This window comes from Numida meleagris, chromosome 2 (assembly GCF_002078875.1).
Source record: "Numida meleagris isolate 19003 breed g44 Domestic line chromosome 2, NumMel1.0, whole genome shotgun sequence".
Lineage (NCBI taxonomy): Eukaryota > Metazoa > Chordata > Aves > Galliformes > Numididae > Numida > Numida meleagris.
This window is the reverse complement of record NC_034410.1, coordinates 2437866-2455706: the sequence shown is the minus strand read 5'-3', so window position 1 is coordinate 2455706 and position 17841 is coordinate 2437866. Positions and strand designations below refer to the sequence as shown.

At 43.4% G+C, this 17841-nt stretch overlaps 2 protein-coding genes across 3 annotated transcripts in view; one reads left to right on the top strand and one right to left on the bottom strand.

Moving 5' to 3' along the window:
• Positions 1162 to 17314, bottom strand: TMIE (transmembrane inner ear). The gene is made up of 4 exons (XM_021389092.1): positions 17255 to 17314; positions 16752 to 16869; positions 1736 to 1885; positions 1162 to 1268 (listed from the first exon to the last, which is right to left on the bottom strand). The coding sequence occupies exons 1-4, from the start codon at positions 17312 to 17314 to the stop codon at positions 1162 to 1164; spliced, it is 435 nt and encodes a 144-aa protein (XP_021244767.1).
• Positions 13664 to 17841, top strand: part of ALS2CL (ALS2 C-terminal like) — a 65107-nt gene continuing 60929 nt past the window's right edge. The window contains exon 1 of one of the 2 annotated variants that reach the window (XM_021388720.1): positions 13664 to 13684. The gene's annotated coding sequence lies outside the window, so the exon portion shown is untranslated. Of the gene's footprint in view, positions 13685 to 14169; positions 14441 to 17841 lie in introns of those variants that run through there. The other variant, XM_021388718.1, reaches the window with a different exon arrangement.

The following is a 17841-nucleotide window of genomic DNA, read 5'->3' as shown; positions in this document are numbered from 1 at the left end:
TCAGCCTCAGCTCCTTCAGGATGTGTTTATATCTGCCCACAGAGGACCAGGAGGTTCTGAGCACCTGTATTCAGGAGCCATAACGAGACCTCAGCAGCCTCTCACCAACACATTATCCACTTGATTCCTACTCTGCACCATGCCAGGACCATAGCTCTGGGATTCTCACAAGGTCAAAGTGTGGTCAACTACTCATACATTTCATGGGATAAAGGCTGTATGGTGCAAGTAACGTCTAATAAATTTCTTTCTTATGGTGATTTATTCATGATGTGATATTTTACCGTGGTCCAATTAAATATACACTACACGTTGGTGTGTTGTGAGGGCTGCTTACAGGATATCCAAAAGTATGCAGTGAAACCATCATTCTGCTGCCCAAAAGCCCTTTCTCTCTCTTTGGGATATTTTAAATCTGAATTTATAGGTTTTCTAGAATTAATAGCTAGGCAGAAAGAGGATGTAGCTGATGAATGAGTTTGGCTTTCTGCTATCTATATGCATTAGCCTTCATATTCTCTGGAATCTTAGGACTCTTATAGAATTAGAATTTGGTGTTTTGGCCAGGAAGTCAAAGGATACAATATTAAGTAATTCCATGTGTGATTTCTTTTATATATATATATATATATATATATACACATATGAGTGTAAACTAGACCTTGGGGAGGCCTTTGATTTTGAAGTACTTTAATTTAGCAGCATGAGCAAGGGTTTATTCATGCCAACTCTGTTCAGCTCCAGAGAGCAGTCTGGCCATCTTCAGTTTATGGTGTTGGCATAGTCAGGTGATTGAACACTTTGGAAACACTGAGGTATGTGTAAGTGCTTACTATTAAGCACACGTTTCTACATTTTGCTGGTGTAGAACTAAATTCACACAATTATGTTGTCTACTTGTTTCATCCGTTTCATGAATTGAAACATAATGTTGTAAGTTAAAGAAACTACACGTTTCTACGAAGCTACAGACCACAAGGCTTGCAGAGACATGGCAAACAAAAGAAAAAAAATAAAGATTTTAATTAAAAGTTGCTGTGAAAACAGAGATGAAATGCAGAAAGGGAACTGAGAAGCAGAGAGTCCAAGGCATGATGGGTCTCATAGGAAGCCACGGAAAAGAGAAGCCATAGACAGACAGACAGACAGGAAGGCAGTCCCCTAATTTCCTTGTAGGGCCATTTCATCTTCTTCTTTCAGCACAGGCAGGGAGTTGAGAGGTCTGGACTGGACATGACCAGAGAGAGTTGGGAGAGGTTCAGTAGAGCCTAGGGTACAGAATCAGGAAAGGAGAGTGAGAGAAGCAGAGACCAGTGACAGAAATACTCTTGGCCATCCAAATGGGGCAAACCATTTCTGGGCAGCGTGAAGTTTTAATAATATTTTTTCTTCCTACTGACACATACCTCCAACCCAGAAACTATCCCTAAAAGGAATCAGATTCTTTGGAAATTTTAAACACGAAGTGCAAAGGAATAACCCTGACTTATACTATTGGAGAAGCTGTCCCCTTCATCTGAATGACTGTTATCTGCTGCCACATATGCTGCAGGTTTAGAATAGTGCGTGTGAACAGAAGGGACTTACCAAATCATGGCAATATCTTCATGGTCGTGCTCAAGGAGTCACACTGACTTACATGTAGGGAGGACCTAACCCTTTCCATTCATGCATACAGAAAACAACCCCAAAAGAAGAGACAGGTCTTATACGCAGTTGAGGGCATGCAAAGTACCTCCAGGGATCTCTGTCAGCTCGTTGAGTGGTGGCACAGTCTCCAGTTTGTCTGCGTATGTCTTGGCTGCTTGCCGTTGAGCGTATCGTGCCTCAATCTCTTTCTTTGTCCGGGGAATCCGGCATTTGAAGATACAGCACAGGGTAATAACTAGGAAAGGAGAAAGAGAAGTAAGAGCATTCATCTTAGATGAGCAAATCTCTGTTAAGCACTGGCTGGTTTCCTTAAGTGAGAACCTGGAGCCATTTACATCAATGGAAGTATCCATCTGAGGAACAGAGTCACACAGTTTGAAGAAATTTGGTTATCTGAAAATAAAGAACTATTACCCTTCAGCTGAGTTATGGTAAAGAACTGAGCATGTCCTCCAAAGCTAATGTGAAACATTGCTTTCAGCCACATATGCCAGCACAGTTTCTGAGCATAAGTCATTAGTTTTATTTTCACCTGGTAGATTTCATAGAATCATAGAATGGTTGGGTTGGGAGGGACTTTAAAGATTACCCAGTTCCAGTCCCTGCTGTTTGCTGGTTGCCCCCACCAGCTCAGGCTGCCCAGGACCCCATCCAACCTGGCCTTAGGCACCTCCAGGGATGGGGCATCCACACTTCTCTGGGCAGCAGTGCCAGTGCCTCACCACCCTCTGAGTATGTATCAGTATAGAATCATAGAATCATAGAATTAGCTAGGTTGGAAAAGACCTACAAGATCACCTAGTCCAACCGTCCACCTACCACCAATAACCCCACTAAACCATAACCATGGTGTGTATCAGACTACTTTTCAAAATCTGGAAGGATATGAGAACATCAACAGCTTAAATTCTTTATCTCTTTGGAAAATGGTTGTGGTAATTAAGATGTACTGTAACCCTTCAACAGTATGCTAATGCTGGGAATTCCTGACACCACATCTTAGCCATCTATTTTTGCGGCAGGTAGATCCCTGGGCTATGGATCTTCAGCTGAAGAAAGCTATGAAGATAGGAATGCTTTAAACCCTTCAAAGTAGATTCAGAACGAGAGCTCAATCTATGACTTTACTGACTTTCATCCAAATCCATTTGGGGCAGGTCAAGAATTGAATCCAGATCTCCTAAATACTGTCCTTATTATTTCATCATGCTTCCTTCCATGAGCTTGGCTTCTTTAGATGACTTAGGGATGCAGCTGGTTCTTTTACTTCTAGTAATATATATTTTTCATTTATGCTTAAATCTATACATTACTTCAGAATTTCCATCTGCAAATCTAACCATGATTCAGGCATTTCATTATAGTGAAATAGTTTTGTTGCCTAGTCTAGGACTTCACAGGCTTGATCAAATCATTGGTTCCATGTCTAACCTCTGAAAACAACAAAGCAGAACTTCAGAGAAAAAGGTGATGAGGCTTTGAAACTAGCAGCCATGCAATTATTTGGTCCATAGGTTTGGCCCATGTGAAGAAGCATGAGACCTCATGGGCTACATGAACTTTTGAGTTGCTCTTTCCTGGGCATCCTTATAAAAGGAAGATCAATGTAAGTTCACCAATTCAAGCTGTCTAAATGCTTAAACTTATTTGTATGCCTTGTAGAAACAAATTCTGCTGAGGGGCAGAAACTTGTGCGTAGAAAGATGTTGTATGATCAGTTTTACATGCTCTGCCTCTTAACTCAACTGGAGTTCTCTTGTGCTGCATCAACTCTATGAGAAAATAGCATGTATCCAACTTTCTGTATATTTCATCAGCCTAGTCACCTGCTCTGGCTTCTTATTTCTGTCATGAGCAAAGGATCAGACCTTTGGAACTAATTCAAGGAAAAGACAAAAATAATCTGTTAAGTTTGGTTCCACGTGTGAGCATTTCTCGTTCACCAGGAGTAAAATCCTTGTGCAGAGAGTCTACACAACACCATCATGTAGACCATGACAATGCTGTCAGTTTTTGTCCTAAAAATTTGTCCTGTGCCAGTCCAGCCTCTCCTAAGCAGGGGATCATGTTAACCAGGAACAAGGTCTGCATGATGTCTTCATGTCTTGGAAGAGAGAAGGAAAGTAGTAAAACACCTTTCTCAGTGTTTTAATTGAGACTGGTATAAAGGTACCAAGCAGAGTGCAGCAGGTCCCCTATCCCTTTTTGCTGCGAAAAATATCACTCCCTTTCAGCACTTTGCTGTGCAGGCTGTGTACTGGAATCACATTCAGGGCCATCTAAATGTCACAGCAGGGTGAGACACCTGGCGCTCCAGTGAATTCCCTAAAACAACATGACATTGTAATAACCTGTAATTGGGGAAGCAATCAAGATGCTTTTATCCCTGGTCTTCCATGAGGGTCAGCTTCAAGTTGAGAGCAACAGAGTTTTGGCTTGTCTCACAAAAGGAGAGCAAGGTACCCATATGGTGCTATTGGCAGCACAACGTTGGCAGCTTGCAGGTGGGCAACGTGAGCACATCAGAAGGCATATGGATGGGTCTGCACTGCTTTTCAGGATCATTTCCCCCTGCTCCTGGCCAGAGAGCCAAGCCACACTGCAAACAATGGGTGGCACAGCCCTGCTCGTGCTGGCAGACAAAAAACACCCAGCAGCTGGGCAAAGCCAGGCCAGGCATAAGTGTGCATTTGAACAGCAACAGAAAACAGGGAAGCAATTTATTGGGAGGAGCAGGGTATGTGCTTTTTCTCTAGTGACTTTTAAATCAGGATCCACTGTTTTCCTAAAAGCACTCTGGATTTCAGCTGAGCTGGGAAATATTCTCCTAACACTCAAGAAAGAAATTGCCAGGAAAATTAGCTCCACATTTCCTGGGGACTGATAAACGTTGAGATTGTCAGCTTTCAAGTAAGGCACGGAGAGATGGGTCAATGCCCTTGAAAGTCAAGGAGAAGCCTGCTGCTAGCCCAGTGGTTGGCTTAGCCCCTTGGGAAGGAGTAGGGGTTGTATCTCTCACAGATCCACTTCTCAATTACTAAGAACAAAAGTGGTTGTTGCTACATGACAATCATGAGCTGGACTCATGATTAAACTCTGTTTAACTTTCTGAGGAAGTGCAGTACTGAGGTATTAGGGACTTATGTTGTCTTGGGGCGTGAAATGATTCATAACCAGCCACTGGAGCAAAAGGGTTATGGGAAAATAACAGAGTGCTATTCCTTATCTCTATATCCCTTGCAAGCTAAGTTCAGTGTGAGGCTCAAGGACATGCAGAGGAATCAAGTGTTGAACTGAATGTCATTATCTTTTAAAGCAATAGGCAAGTGAGTAAGATTTTGGTGCAGATCTTTAGGACACTGAGACTGACACCAGGGACACTGGGGTGTTGGCTGACAGCTGGCTGAACATGAGCCAGCAGCGTGCCCAGGTGGCTAAGAAGGCCAGCAGCATCCTGGCTTGTATCAGAGATAGGGCAGTCAGCAGGAGCAGGAGGTGACCATCCCACTGTACTGACACTGGTGAGGGCGAACCTCGAGTGCTGTGTTCAGTGTTTAGCCACTCACTACAAGAAGACATTGAGAGCCTGGAGTGTGTCCAGAGAAGGGTAACGGAGCTGTTAGGGATCTGGAGCACAAGCGTGATGGGGAGTGGCTGAGGAAGCTGGGGTTGTTTCGTCTGGAGAAGAGGAGGCTCAGGGGAGACCTCATTGCTCTCTCCAACTGCCTGAAAGGAGGCTGTGGTCCCAGGTAACAATGATAGGGCAAGAGGCAGTGGACTCAGGTTGTGCCAAGGAGAGGTTCAGGTTTAATATTAGGAAAAATATCTTCTCCAAAACAGTGGTGATGCACTGGCACAGGCTGCCCAGGGAGGTGGTGGAGTCACCATCTCTGGAGGTGTTCAAGAACTGTGGAGATGTGGCATTGAGGGACATGGTCAGTGGGCATGGTGGAGGAGGGTTGGGGTAGGACTTGGTGATCTTAGAGGTCTTTTCCAACCTTAATGATTCTATGAATGGTCATTTCATTGCTAATGGGAAATTATCAGCTGTTGGATTTCTTTGCTTTTCCATCCATGTTGGATGGGAGGCTGTGGAATTCACATGCCCTAGTTGGCATGTCCTAAAGATAAATGTGGAGATCAGGGTCTCAGTTGCTCTAAACTGCCTTGTTTACTGATGGAGACAAATAAATATCTTTACAGGATGATTGGTTTCATATTAAGAAAGATATTTAAGGTAGATCTGATAAATCATCGTATGGACCTGCATTTCTCCCATTAAATACAAACAGAGCTTGGTGTCTGACCACAGACCTCAGAGAGCTGTGATCCCCTGAAGCAAGAGCCAGAGGCCAGACAACAACACCAGACATTTACCTTGAGGCATACAAATTATCCCTTCAGACGAAGTGAATCTCATCCTTTGGAATGAAAGAGCGAAATTCTCATTCCGTATCAGAAGTTTGGAGCCACCTTACTATCACGTGAGGATTGTTTATAATGAGGATTGCTGTTTAAAAATAGCCATTCCCATAAGATAACATCAAGAATTGGATTGCATTCCCTTCCATGAGTTAAACATCAAAGCCATTCTCTTGCAAAAGCTCAGGACGTGTCATGGCATCAGCTAAGCCCATTAACTGATGGGCCCATGCTCTCAGGGTAGACGAATTACCATATAAAACACTACGTAAAACCTGCACTAGGGGAAGGTGTGCAATGAAAGTAGCTTAAAGATTTTGTTTGAGATAAGAATAGGTGCAGAAATCTTAACTGCAGCTCAGTTGAATAGTGATAACCCAATCACAAATAGTGATTACTTTCTCGCTTTTGATTTTGAGTCCATAAGATGAGGCAACTAGGGGACCCATTTAGCTTGGATGTGATTGAGAATGTTGTTTTGCTTTTCTTCTGCCAAGCAGAATACTGACTTGAAGCCTTGAATGTTTGTTAATCCCAGGTGAAAGCTTTAATCATGCTGCTATCAAACAATCTGAAGCCTCATTCTTTCATTCTGTGGCTCTCCTTTTCCTTTCCAAGATTTCAGTTTTCATTTCAACATTTCAAGAAGGCTGGGAGCCTTCTGAAGTGCACCCTAAGTCAATTACTGTCTTAACGTCTGTCTGATGCTTCAATGAGCTCAAAGCAATCTGCCTGAGATGTATTAGCACCAGGGAAGGTCCAGAAAGGTATCCAGTATAAAGCCTGAAACAGTGACATTATTTGTGGTTTCTCCATCATCAAACAACACCGGGCAAAAGAAGAGACAACCTGTGCTACAAAACATAGTGGGGTCATTTTCAATTCTCTCGGTTTTTCTCTATTAACAATACATGATCCTGTGATAATAACCCTCCTCCATTCAGCTCAAACTTTAAACATGAGCTTTCTCTTTTCTATTAATTATTTTCCCATCTTCTGTGCTATTTTTCTTCTCTTTTTCCGTTACCTGACATTCATTGGTTGAGTTCAGCCACCTGTTTTTGAAGGAACAACTATATTTTGAATTAGGAAATCTGTACTGATCCTGCACACCACATTTTCTTTCCACTGTGATGATTCAAGCTGACAATGCATCCAACCATTTTTTCATTGCTTTTGTCAGCCTGGTCATGCAAAATGTAACCCTTCAAGAAGGAAACAAGTATTTTGTGGTCTTTTATGAAATGGATATTTTGAAGTCGACTTTTTGCGACCTGTGATGGCAAAAGAAACGTTGTCATTGATTTATTTTGTTTCTTCAGCAGATACTAAAAAATACTGATTGGGGAAATCGTGGACTATCCCAAGCTGGAAGGGGCCAATAAAAATCATTGAGTGCAGCTCCTAATAATGAGGAACTCTGAGAGTTGATCCTTTATCGATTTTTTACCATATTTCCATTACGCTTCACAAGGGTCAATGTCTTCCTAATGTCCTTATCTAATACCATTCAGGTTGGAGGAGCTGAGAAGTGGCTTCAAACAACTGAAATCACCTGAAAACATCATCCGAAGCACAGGGGAAATGCTAAATACCTAATTTGCACCTTAAACAAGTAGGTGCCCCTGGCTAAATAATGACTGTGCGTTCACTCCCATTGGCTTGAACTAAAATGTTTTGTTTCTTAATTGAAGCGAGCTAAGAGTGCTCACAAAGGACTGAAGGGAGGTGTTCTGGCTTAAACCAAACATCCACGTGGCCAAGCTTCTTTATTCATGGACTCTTTCCTTTCTTAATGGAATTTAGCACATCAGTAGTAACACTTCTAATTTTGCTGAGAAGTAAACTTAAAAAGAAAAAAAACCCTCAATTCTCTTAGGAATTAGGAGAAATATAAGTTAAACATCTTCTCCAGAGACACTTGGGCCTGGTGTCTTAGCAGAGCTATGACTGAGACCGGAACAATCTCATAAATTGGGTGGAAATTGGCTGCAATACACGGTAGGTTTGTTCCCTTTGAAGCTGAGAAGATATAGTCTGCCACTGGGGCATTTAATTAACGTTTAGCAAAGTAGCCTGTGCTACTTTGAGTTAATGAGGCAGCCATTCCATTGTTAATAATGCAAGCAATTGATGCAGATGTATTCAATGGCAAGCTAACTACGGCACTCTTATTTAAATGCTTTTGAGACGGCTAGAGTGTTACTCACTGTCTGAGATGCTTTAAGAGAAGAGGGGATGGTAAAGCTGTTCAAGTCCAGCTTGGAAATGGGACGATAGATGTTATCTCGAGATCCTTTTAACCCTGTGTTCCACTCTATGGCAGTTCTTTCAAGGAAACCCTAATACTCCAATTAACGTATGCATTTCTTAGTAAGCAAAGCTAGGAGTCAAGGAACGAGGAGATCTTGACTTCAGACTCAATAGTTGTACCAACGTAACTCCAAGAAAATCATGTCCAGCTCTGCAGAACACCCCAAGGAGATGCTGACAGCACTGCTCAAAGGGGCTGGGGCTGCTCCAATGTTTGCTCAGCCATCAGGCTTAACTGTGCCTCTGCACGCGATGTTTTCCTTGTGTCTGGAAATGATGGCCTGTCTGCACTATTAGATCACATCAGCTGACCTCTCTCTATGTCGCAGGTTATTATGTTTAATTACTGCCTGACTGCAATAACGCGTGTTGGACTGAATCCTGCCTTCCTCTGGGGAGAGCTGTTAAAGTCAGAGAGCGTGGCAACGCTTAGTCACCTTCCCTGCCACTTTTATTTCACAAATTCTCATTTGAATCGGCCTCGGTTTAATTTCCGGACTCTGCTCTTACTTTATCCAGTGGACTAAAATAATTTTTTAATGCCTTTATTCCTTCTGAAGTCCTTCAGTGTTGCAAGTGGCCACTTGATCTTCTTCTTCACGTGCCAAACTCAGTGCTTGGAGAAGCTCTTATTAGGATATCCTTCTCCAGGGGAGAGGTTTGGCTCTTTCCTTGTTTTTTTGGCAGTACGTAGGTGCATGGACCTTTCCAGGGCGACAGTCAGAGGTGCAAACACCTTCCTACCTCTTGCTGACTCCTGCTGATGCATTCAGGTTACTCTTTACTGCAGTATCACCCTGAACTTAAACTTTTTACATTGCTCTGGTAATAATTATTAAATTGTACTAATTATCATCCAGTCACTGGATGCCTATTTATTCTGTAGATAAGATGTACATATATTCCTTGCTGTTCATGGGGTACTGTTTGAATTAATTCCTTACTCCCAGCATAGCTCCTTCCACCTCTTTTTTGAGATCTGTTGGCAAGGATGACAGCTTGAACAGCAGCTGTTTTGTATTTATTTTGAGATCATGGGTGAAAAATATGTATTAATGTTGGACATTTCACCAGAATGAGTGTTTCCTTGCAAAATTTTGCTCTGTCAAAGGAACGTGGGGGGCACACAAGCTACTAGTCACCAAGAACTCCATGGAACATCCCTATAGATCCAAGAAGGGTACCTAGGGCAGATGAGCATGAAGGCCATCTCATCCTTATGTAGACATCTAAAACTCTTGTTCTCTCATCTGGTTGGTCTAGATGCCTACTTTGAAAGTGTCTTTTGATAGGTGAAATGAATCCTAGTGGTTAAATTCCCATTAGATCTTTTGGTTGGCAATCTGAGCTGTTAATTAACACAAGCCCTCATTAAATAAAGCTGCTGACTGCTTGTAGTTTCTGTATCTTTTTTGGGGTCCTTTACACAACAGTTTCTGAGGGTAAGGTTGATCTTTCTTTAACAGTTTCCCCTCCACTGCATCTTAAAGACCTGGAGCAGGGTTGGGATTTACCAGGAGTGAGACGTGGGACTGAACCCTCCCCATTGCCACCATACAAGGAGGAGGCAACACTGCAGCTGTGTGAGGCAAGATCTAAGGATGATTCTTTTGTCTATTAAGATAAAATACCTCTTTTCAGGCATTTACTCAGGCCTTATAGAATCATTAAGGTTGGAAAAGATCACTAAGATCCCCAAGTCCAACCCATGTCCACTGACCACATCCCTCAGTGCCACATCTCCACAGTTCTTGAACACCTCCAGGGACAGTAACTTCACCACCACCCTGGGCAGCCTGTGCCAACACATTATTACTCTTCTGGAGCAGAAATTTTTCCAAATATCCAACCTCGTGTAGTCCTATGGACACACACACAGATTAATTGCAAGAAGCATACAGCTGTTATCTCCAATCACTTACACTGGCTGAGGACCAGGGATGTGGGCTGTTTTTTGTTTCACTCTAGGAATCTGCAAAATCTTTATTGATCTTTAGGCTAGTGCTTGTGTGATTTTGCATGAGATACTGGCTTATGCCTCTTCGTTGGGTAGAGAAAACGACCAGTGAGGGGTTCGAGCATGAAATTGCACAAGAAAAGCAAATGGGAATTAGAATTGTGATGGTCTATTGAAATAACAGTAGTCATAATACATCAGGATTTGAGGAGTTAATCAAGTAGTAAATGGAGTTTGCCCAGGAAGCAGCAAATCGACCTCTGACTTTCAGCTCCATAAAGCATACACAAGTGATGCTTGGCCAGTGCAGATCTCAACTTGTGCACTGTGCATTGCAGCACTGCAGCCTCTTTCAGTACCAGTCTGTGACTACAAGTGCACAAGTACGTATCAATGTGCACAACAATGGAAAATTAACATTATTGAATAAAACAAGAACAGTATACATTATTTGTTACCAATTATCATCAACCACCGAATATCTACTTGTTAGTCACTGGAGTATATAAAAAATGGTCTTTCCTTAGTAAAAGACTGAATTCCTCTTAAGCACGCCCTTTTTGTGCTTAGCTTGAGCTACGCATGCCATAGCATTGCAAAGTTTGGGACTTGGGCTACTTTGTAGGCACTCATGCACTACAGATCTAAAACACAAGGAAATGTTTCACACATAAGTTTTCCAATGTGACAGCTTGTGCTGGGGGCAATACAGATGTCAACCCATTGTCCCATGTAAGAGCCAGTCGCTGCCCTGAGTAGTTTTCTGTGGTTGCATCCACCTCTACCATGGCACCTCCAGGAGTGTTTCTCATACCCTGTGCTGCTAGAGATGCAGCATTTGTAGATAAATGGCTAAAAAGCACATTCTGAAGCATCCCTGAGGCAGATTAAATTGTCTATGCCTTGCTGGAAATTCTGCAGTTTAATGGAAACATCTGGACAGTTTTGCTATCCAAAAAGTAATAGTTATTTAATGGTGTAAATCTTTTGCCTGGTATTTGTACTTAAACACCCAGAGCAAGCTGGTAAATAAAACCTCTGACACTTCAAATTAAACTGCGTTCCCTTAATTGCATTCAAGATGTTTAACAGCTTTGTTGATGCTTGTTAAATAATACTTCATTACTGGGGATGTGTTTGTTCAATGTGAGCCTGCCTTGTGCTCTCATACTGTTTTATACTCCTCTTGGATCATTGGCAGTTTCAGGGCAAAGACAGCCAGATAAGAAAAGCTTTGCATTTTGTACTCCCATCAATGCCCCTGATGGCAGACCAGCTTCTTCAAGTCTACATGTTAGAGAAGGAATGACTCATGGTTAGGGCTTCGTGTTAACATTTGATTGGCATAGGTGAGAATGGGATAGATAGCACCTCTGGTAGGACACAAAGGTAGGGAAAAAGAGATGGGAACTGAGCCTCCAACTTCTGCAATCAGCTTCTGGTTTCGGCCACTACTTTGTCACTCTGTGTCCAGGTAAGACTTATTTCCCAGTAACACTAGACCTGCTGTGGACTTTATTTGGGATGTTCTTACCACATGGCAGGCTGATTGATCAGGTTCCTTCCAACCTGAACCATTCTGTGCGTAGTGATCAAACCTGTTTCCATGGCACCAGAGCTGTTCTGGAGCTACTAAACCAGCAGCACTGAATAACTTCAATTAATTAAGATCCTCCTGCTCATGGGCACAGGGTGGTCTAATGTGCAGTGCCAGCTTAGCTCAGCAGTTCCTTGGCATGATAAATAAGTGCAATCCAAAACCAGTTTGGTCTTGAGCTGAGCACAAGGCACAAATCTAGAATGCTGCAGCTGAGTGCAAGGCTCAAGACCATGATTCCATGAATCTGGAATGGGGCAATGGGGTGGATTGACAGCCCTGCTGCCACCCTACCCCATGTGGGAATCTCCTCCCAAAATCCCTCAGACCGTCCCACCTTCTCCTTTACTTTCATCATTCAATGGAGCAAAGATTCAAAAAAGACTGATAAAAGAGCTTCTCCCTTCCTGTGGTACCTCAGATACCATGGTACAGATGAAGGTGGACTCTGTAGGAGCAGCCTGCGTTCTCTCTGGTGGGCTGCTGCCAGCACATCTGGGGATGTACATAAACGTGGTGATCAGCTGATTTGAGGCCCTCACACCAAAGTAACATCCAGTGAGGAAAATAAACAGCCCACAGGCTTGTGTAAATGGTTATGGTGGTTACTGTGACCTATGGAAGGAAAGGGTGAGCCAATGGAGAACACACTGGGCCAGCTGATGGCTCTCCTAGGGATAGACAAGGGCCATCTACTGCACCACAGCATCCCATTTGGCAAAAGATAATCCTGGTGGTGTTCAGCCATTGATCTTCATGGATGAAACAGGCTATGCAAGAGATTCTGACTCAATCCCATTCTATCAGAGAGATAGCGTTGAGCCTCAGTTCCCTATTTATGCCTTTCACAAAGAAGGAAAAAGGAAAAGCCAGACACAGCAGCTAGATGACAACACTCCTGAGTAAATCAAGTCCTCCTGGAAGTGAATCCCATCTCAGTTGTGCGCTGTTATCTTATCAAAGTCTCTCTGAGAAACAGACTGGGTGCCACTGCTGTCTCTGCTAGGTGTCCCCACTTGACAGTGGCCTCCATTCTTATCAACCAGCACTCAGTTGTGCTGGGTGTGATGAGGCAGCCCTGATAAGGATTTCAAGGCACACCCTCAGGAGACTTCTGAATATAATGGTCTTGCTCTTCCTGATTAAAACATCCAAAGAGGAAGGTTTCCTTTAACCAAGGACATAAATCTTGAGGGTAGAGAATAGCAGTGAGTTGACTGCTCTGTATAGGAACTGTTAAGCTTTTCTTCCTTTCCTTCTAGATTTTTCTGTAGCATTTGCTTGCTTAAAAAATGAGCTGTCATGTGTCTACACCTGTTGCAGCAAAAAAACGTAGCATTCCTGATATTTTAGTAAACGAATAAGAATTATGTAATGATTGAACAATGCATCCATCACTTTAGTGGGCATGGTGGTGATGGGCTGATGGTTGGACTTGATGTTCTTAGTGATTTTTCCCAACCTTAACGACTCTGTGATTCTATCCTTGAGAGTTACAACTCTAGCATCACCTGGATGTCGTTCTGCCTCTGCCACAAATTCACACTTTCTGCCATGGGCTGCTGTACTCACAAACTTCTTGTTTGCATGTTGTTTTTCTCTCATGACTTGTATCCTGTCACAAGACTGAAGTGAAGGAAAAAGATGGAGAGGGATTGGGCTGACAGGAGGAGCTGGAAAGTGGTTTCTTACTGCATCTGAGCAAGCTGGCTGTCAAGAGAGGCAGGAAAGCCTCCTGCTAACAGGTATGTTAATAAGGTAAATAAGATCTCAAGCAAGTAGAGCTAGGAGACATGCAGTCTGGTTCACAATACTCAAAAATCATATTATGACTTAGAAGATCTTAGTGACATTGCTCTTTTCAGTGGTGTGTATTAAAAATATAAGAAGGTGCCTCTTCCTTTCATTAAATAAGGAAATGCAAAAGGTTTGGGGCTTGGCCATTTTTCTGCTTTTTCTTATGTGATGATGCCATCTTGTGGAAGTTGCTAAGAGCAAGAGCTGGAAGCAGCAGCAAAGTCATCGTGCTATGTGTAAGTCCTGTTGCTCAGCAGGAGCAGGCTTGTGGGGTGGGAGAGCATGGGGTACTACCACCTACACCTGGTCAAATGACAAAGTAGGCACACCCTTAAGGCCCTAAAGCGTTCATAATGAGGTGAGATTGTAAGCCAATGGGATCATGCCCCGACCCTGAAAAGCCCTGGGAAGGATGCTGTATTGTTCTTAGTGCTATGAGATCACTGTGCTCTTCTGCTCTGCCTGGGGAGGTGCTTCTGGGACTAGGAAAAGCTCTTCTCCAGCCCTCTTTCCATTGGAAAAGAGGCTAATTCTCTAGTTTTCTGGACTGATACCAAGGAAGCACTCAAGTTCACTCATACAAAAACCTGTGTCTGCTTTTGAGAGCTGCAGCTTTACTGGTAAAGCTGGGGAACCACCACTGCTTTGGGGATCATGAAGCAAAGGAAGAGGGAAATGCTGCTGGAGCGAGATGCAAGAAATGGGTGAGATTTGACTGTGGGATTCTGTTAAACTAATGTGGTTAAATTTGAACTTGCCCCGTTTTGATTTGGATGACAGATGTTAATAGCTGTTTTCTTCACCTAATGATTGCTGTTCTTGTGAAGATGGCAGGAGGCATAGCTTAAGCTGGTACAGCTGTATTCAATCCACTCTGCTCACTGGGGGAAGTGGATTCTTCAAACAAAAAAAGTTGAACTAGAGGAGCAGCACCATGAGCTATATCCCTTTTGTGTTGTCATGTACTTAATCTTCTCATTGCTCTGAGACAAAGCAAGCCTAAACCATGCAATTTCCTTGGTAAGACTTTGCCACTTCTATAGTAATGAGTATCCATAGCAGTCTGACATAATGGATGTTTGCTTCTTCCTACAGAGGTTTTTGAGTAACGAGTGAAAACTTATTATTATTATTTTTAACTGTAAGTGGGGTACCACTTGACTTGTGATGTTTCTTGTAACCCTACGTAATCTGAGATACATAAGCCAATTTTCTAACAAACAACAAAGTAATCAGACCTAAGGGTGAAAATTTCCTTACGCTGTGATGTGCCTAAACCAAAGAAAACAGCCTAAATTAAACCCTTCCACAAGTATACTTGAGCTCTGAATTTCCTGCTGTTAATTTAGATGTGCATTTCACCTGGTGCAGGGAGTCACCAGGATTAAATACTTGGCCATGTTTATTTTCCTCTGTAGAGGTTCTTGAGCTTGTTTGCCAAGGGTGTTGAGGCATGTGATGAATTAGGATAAGCATCACTGATTGAAAACAGATAACCTGTAGGAGTACTTATCCCATAGACTTTGGGTGCAGGGTGTGGTGCTTGCCCTGATAGGGCAACATGGGGAAAACAAAAGAGAGGAAAATGCTTCTAGTTGCTTTGGAATTGTGTCTCTGGTTTAAGCCCTATGGGAACATAATAGGAAGGCTACTGAGAAAGGACTGACTGCTACAGACTACCTACAGCAGCCAAAGAGGAGGTTGTGACAACAACAGAAGATCTAGGTGTGCCTAAGTCCATGGCTGTAGAGGTGACATTCTCGCTGGAGTGGGTAAGGACTTGAGGCAATCTCTGAGTTGATGGGTTTTACCTTCAGGGACTAGGGACAGGCTCTGGAGGTCTGCTCACCTGGACCTAAAGTAGATTCAAAGGGAATTATAGATGAAGCTGTGCAACTACATTCCTCAGAATGGTTGAGGTTGGAAGGGATCTCTGGAGGATATCCAGTCCAAACCCTTGCTCAAGCAGGGCCACTCAGAGCAGGTTGCCCAGGGCCGTGTCCTTTCCTGGCAAGATGCTAAAAAAAAAGGAATTGGTTAAATGCTTCACAAATACCTAAAGAGTAACAAGAAGATGGGAATCAGAAATGCATCTGTCAAGTGTGACTTAGATTCAATTGATCTATTTTTGTGTGATAATGTTGTTGGCTCAAGGAGAGAGAAGATCCTTCCTTTGAACTTTGATGGTTATAGCCTTGTCCAAAGTGATATTCTCATAAGCAAGCTTGTGATGTTAGTTTGAAGTGCACAGTGAAGCTAGCTTAAATAATGTTCCCAGAAAGTGAGCTATGAGAGAATGAAGCTGGATGAATGCATTCAAGTGGGGAATCAGCTGTAGCCAAACAGATCCTCAAAGTGTGCAAGGAGAGTGCTTGATCCCATTGCAGTCACAGGGTGTGAGTCAATGGCATCCTGATGACTGGATCCCCAAAGGACTTTTTTGGTTCTCGAAAGCCTTCCTAAAATCAAGTGAGGAGTCTTGGCACCCAGAATAACAGCCAGGTACCCTAATGACAGATCTGTCTGCACCTGCAGACCTCCTGTGTGGAGCCAGGAGTTGGACTCAATGATTCTCATGGGTCCCTTCCAACTTGGGGTATTCTATGATTCTATATGTGGCCTGTATGGGTTGTGTGACAGGGCAGGACTATGGCTGTAAGATTTGCATTTGACAGCATTGACGGAGTGCATTTGAGCTTGAATGTGGTACTGCAGCTGATGCAGTCCCACCTATGGACCAATCCTATACTTTCTGTTCTGCTCTGGGATGCCACCAGCTAGAATCAGTGCATTATAGGATAGAGCCATTGTCGCCAATCTGTAGTTCCCTCAAAGATTCCATCTGCCTCTCTTTCCTACTAAGAAAGCACCCAGTGATGCCATTGAAAGCACCAAAGAGCCTCAGCCTGAGACTTCTGTGCCCATTGGGTCTGTAGTCTTTCTTGGTTTGGGTCAGGCACAGATTCTACTGGAGGTGGAGCTGTGGTTGATACAAGGCAGAGAATTACAACTTACTGACTGCCAGGACAAAGATGGCAAAGATACCAATCACCTGCCAGAGGCGCAGCCCCCAGATCACCACCGTCTCCGAAGTGACAGGGTCCGGTTTCTTTTTTGGGGGTTCTGTGGTGGCCTGGGAAAAAAGAGATGGGGAAGAAAAAAAGAGAAATGTGGTTTAGGATTTGCAAGGATCAGTGTAGAACAGCCAGATGGGGAAACAGGGCAGGAACCCTGGAGTGAGCCCTGGTCTTCTGGCCTTACGACAGTTCTGAAGTTTTCAGGGACTGGGAACTTTGCTAGAGATCACACCTAAAGCATTTGCTGTTTTGAAGTATGTCTGAAGTGTTGCCAATTTTCGTGATTAAGAAATAATGGCAAAAAGATTTTTCTTTATCGAATATCACCTTCTTCTAAAGAGTTCATCTCCTGGGGTCAGGAGGAAATATATATATGATTGCTAAAGGCTTAGCTGCCAAGAATGATGTGGCTTTTCTCAGCAGGTTGCACTGCAGTGCTACCTGCTCTGCTAGGGCTAGATCACAGAATCCTTGAAGTTGGATGGGACCTCTGAAGGCCATCTAGTCCAACTCCCCTGCAGTGACCAGGGACACCACAGCTAGATTAGGTTGCCCAGGGCCTTATCCAGGCTCACCCTGAAAATCTCCAGGGACAGGGCATCAACCACATCACTGGGTAATCTGTTCCAGTGCCTCAGCACCCTCACTGTAAAAGATTTTTTCCTTTTATCTAAATGAGGATAACGTAGATGAAAAAGGAAAGAGCAAAAGACCTAAATGTCAAGGCATAAAAGGAGCTGGCTGTTCTCTCAAGACGGGGAGTGCAACACAAACACTAGGGCAGGCTTCTCATCAGCAAGACTCCATCCCACCATCCCTGAACGAAGGCTGTGGGATGGGTCTAGGGTGGCAGCTGGGTTAAGTAGAGAACTAAGGCAACCAGATGACCCTGTAATGATGGAGCAAATCCATGGCCAGGCACAGGCAAGGGCCGAGAACTAGAGCTGAGGATTAAAGCAGCTCCCATGGGATGTAGCTCAGCTCTTGTACTCTTTCCCACTTGGCCCCAGCAGCCAGACCTCTAGGTG

Coding starts and splice junctions, on each gene's coding strand:
- TMIE (XM_021389092.1), bottom strand. CDS start 17,314: ATGGCCTTCAGAGGTCCCATCCAACTTCAAGGATTCTGTGATCTAGCC. Junction 1,886..16,751: donor CATCTTTGTCCTGGCAGTCA/GTAAGTTGTAAT, acceptor CTCCTTTCCTAG/TTATTACCCTGTGCTGTATC. Junction 1,269..1,735: donor GCTGACAGAGATCCCTGGAG/GTACTTTGCATG, acceptor TCTGTACCCTAG/GCTCTACTGAACCTCTCCCA.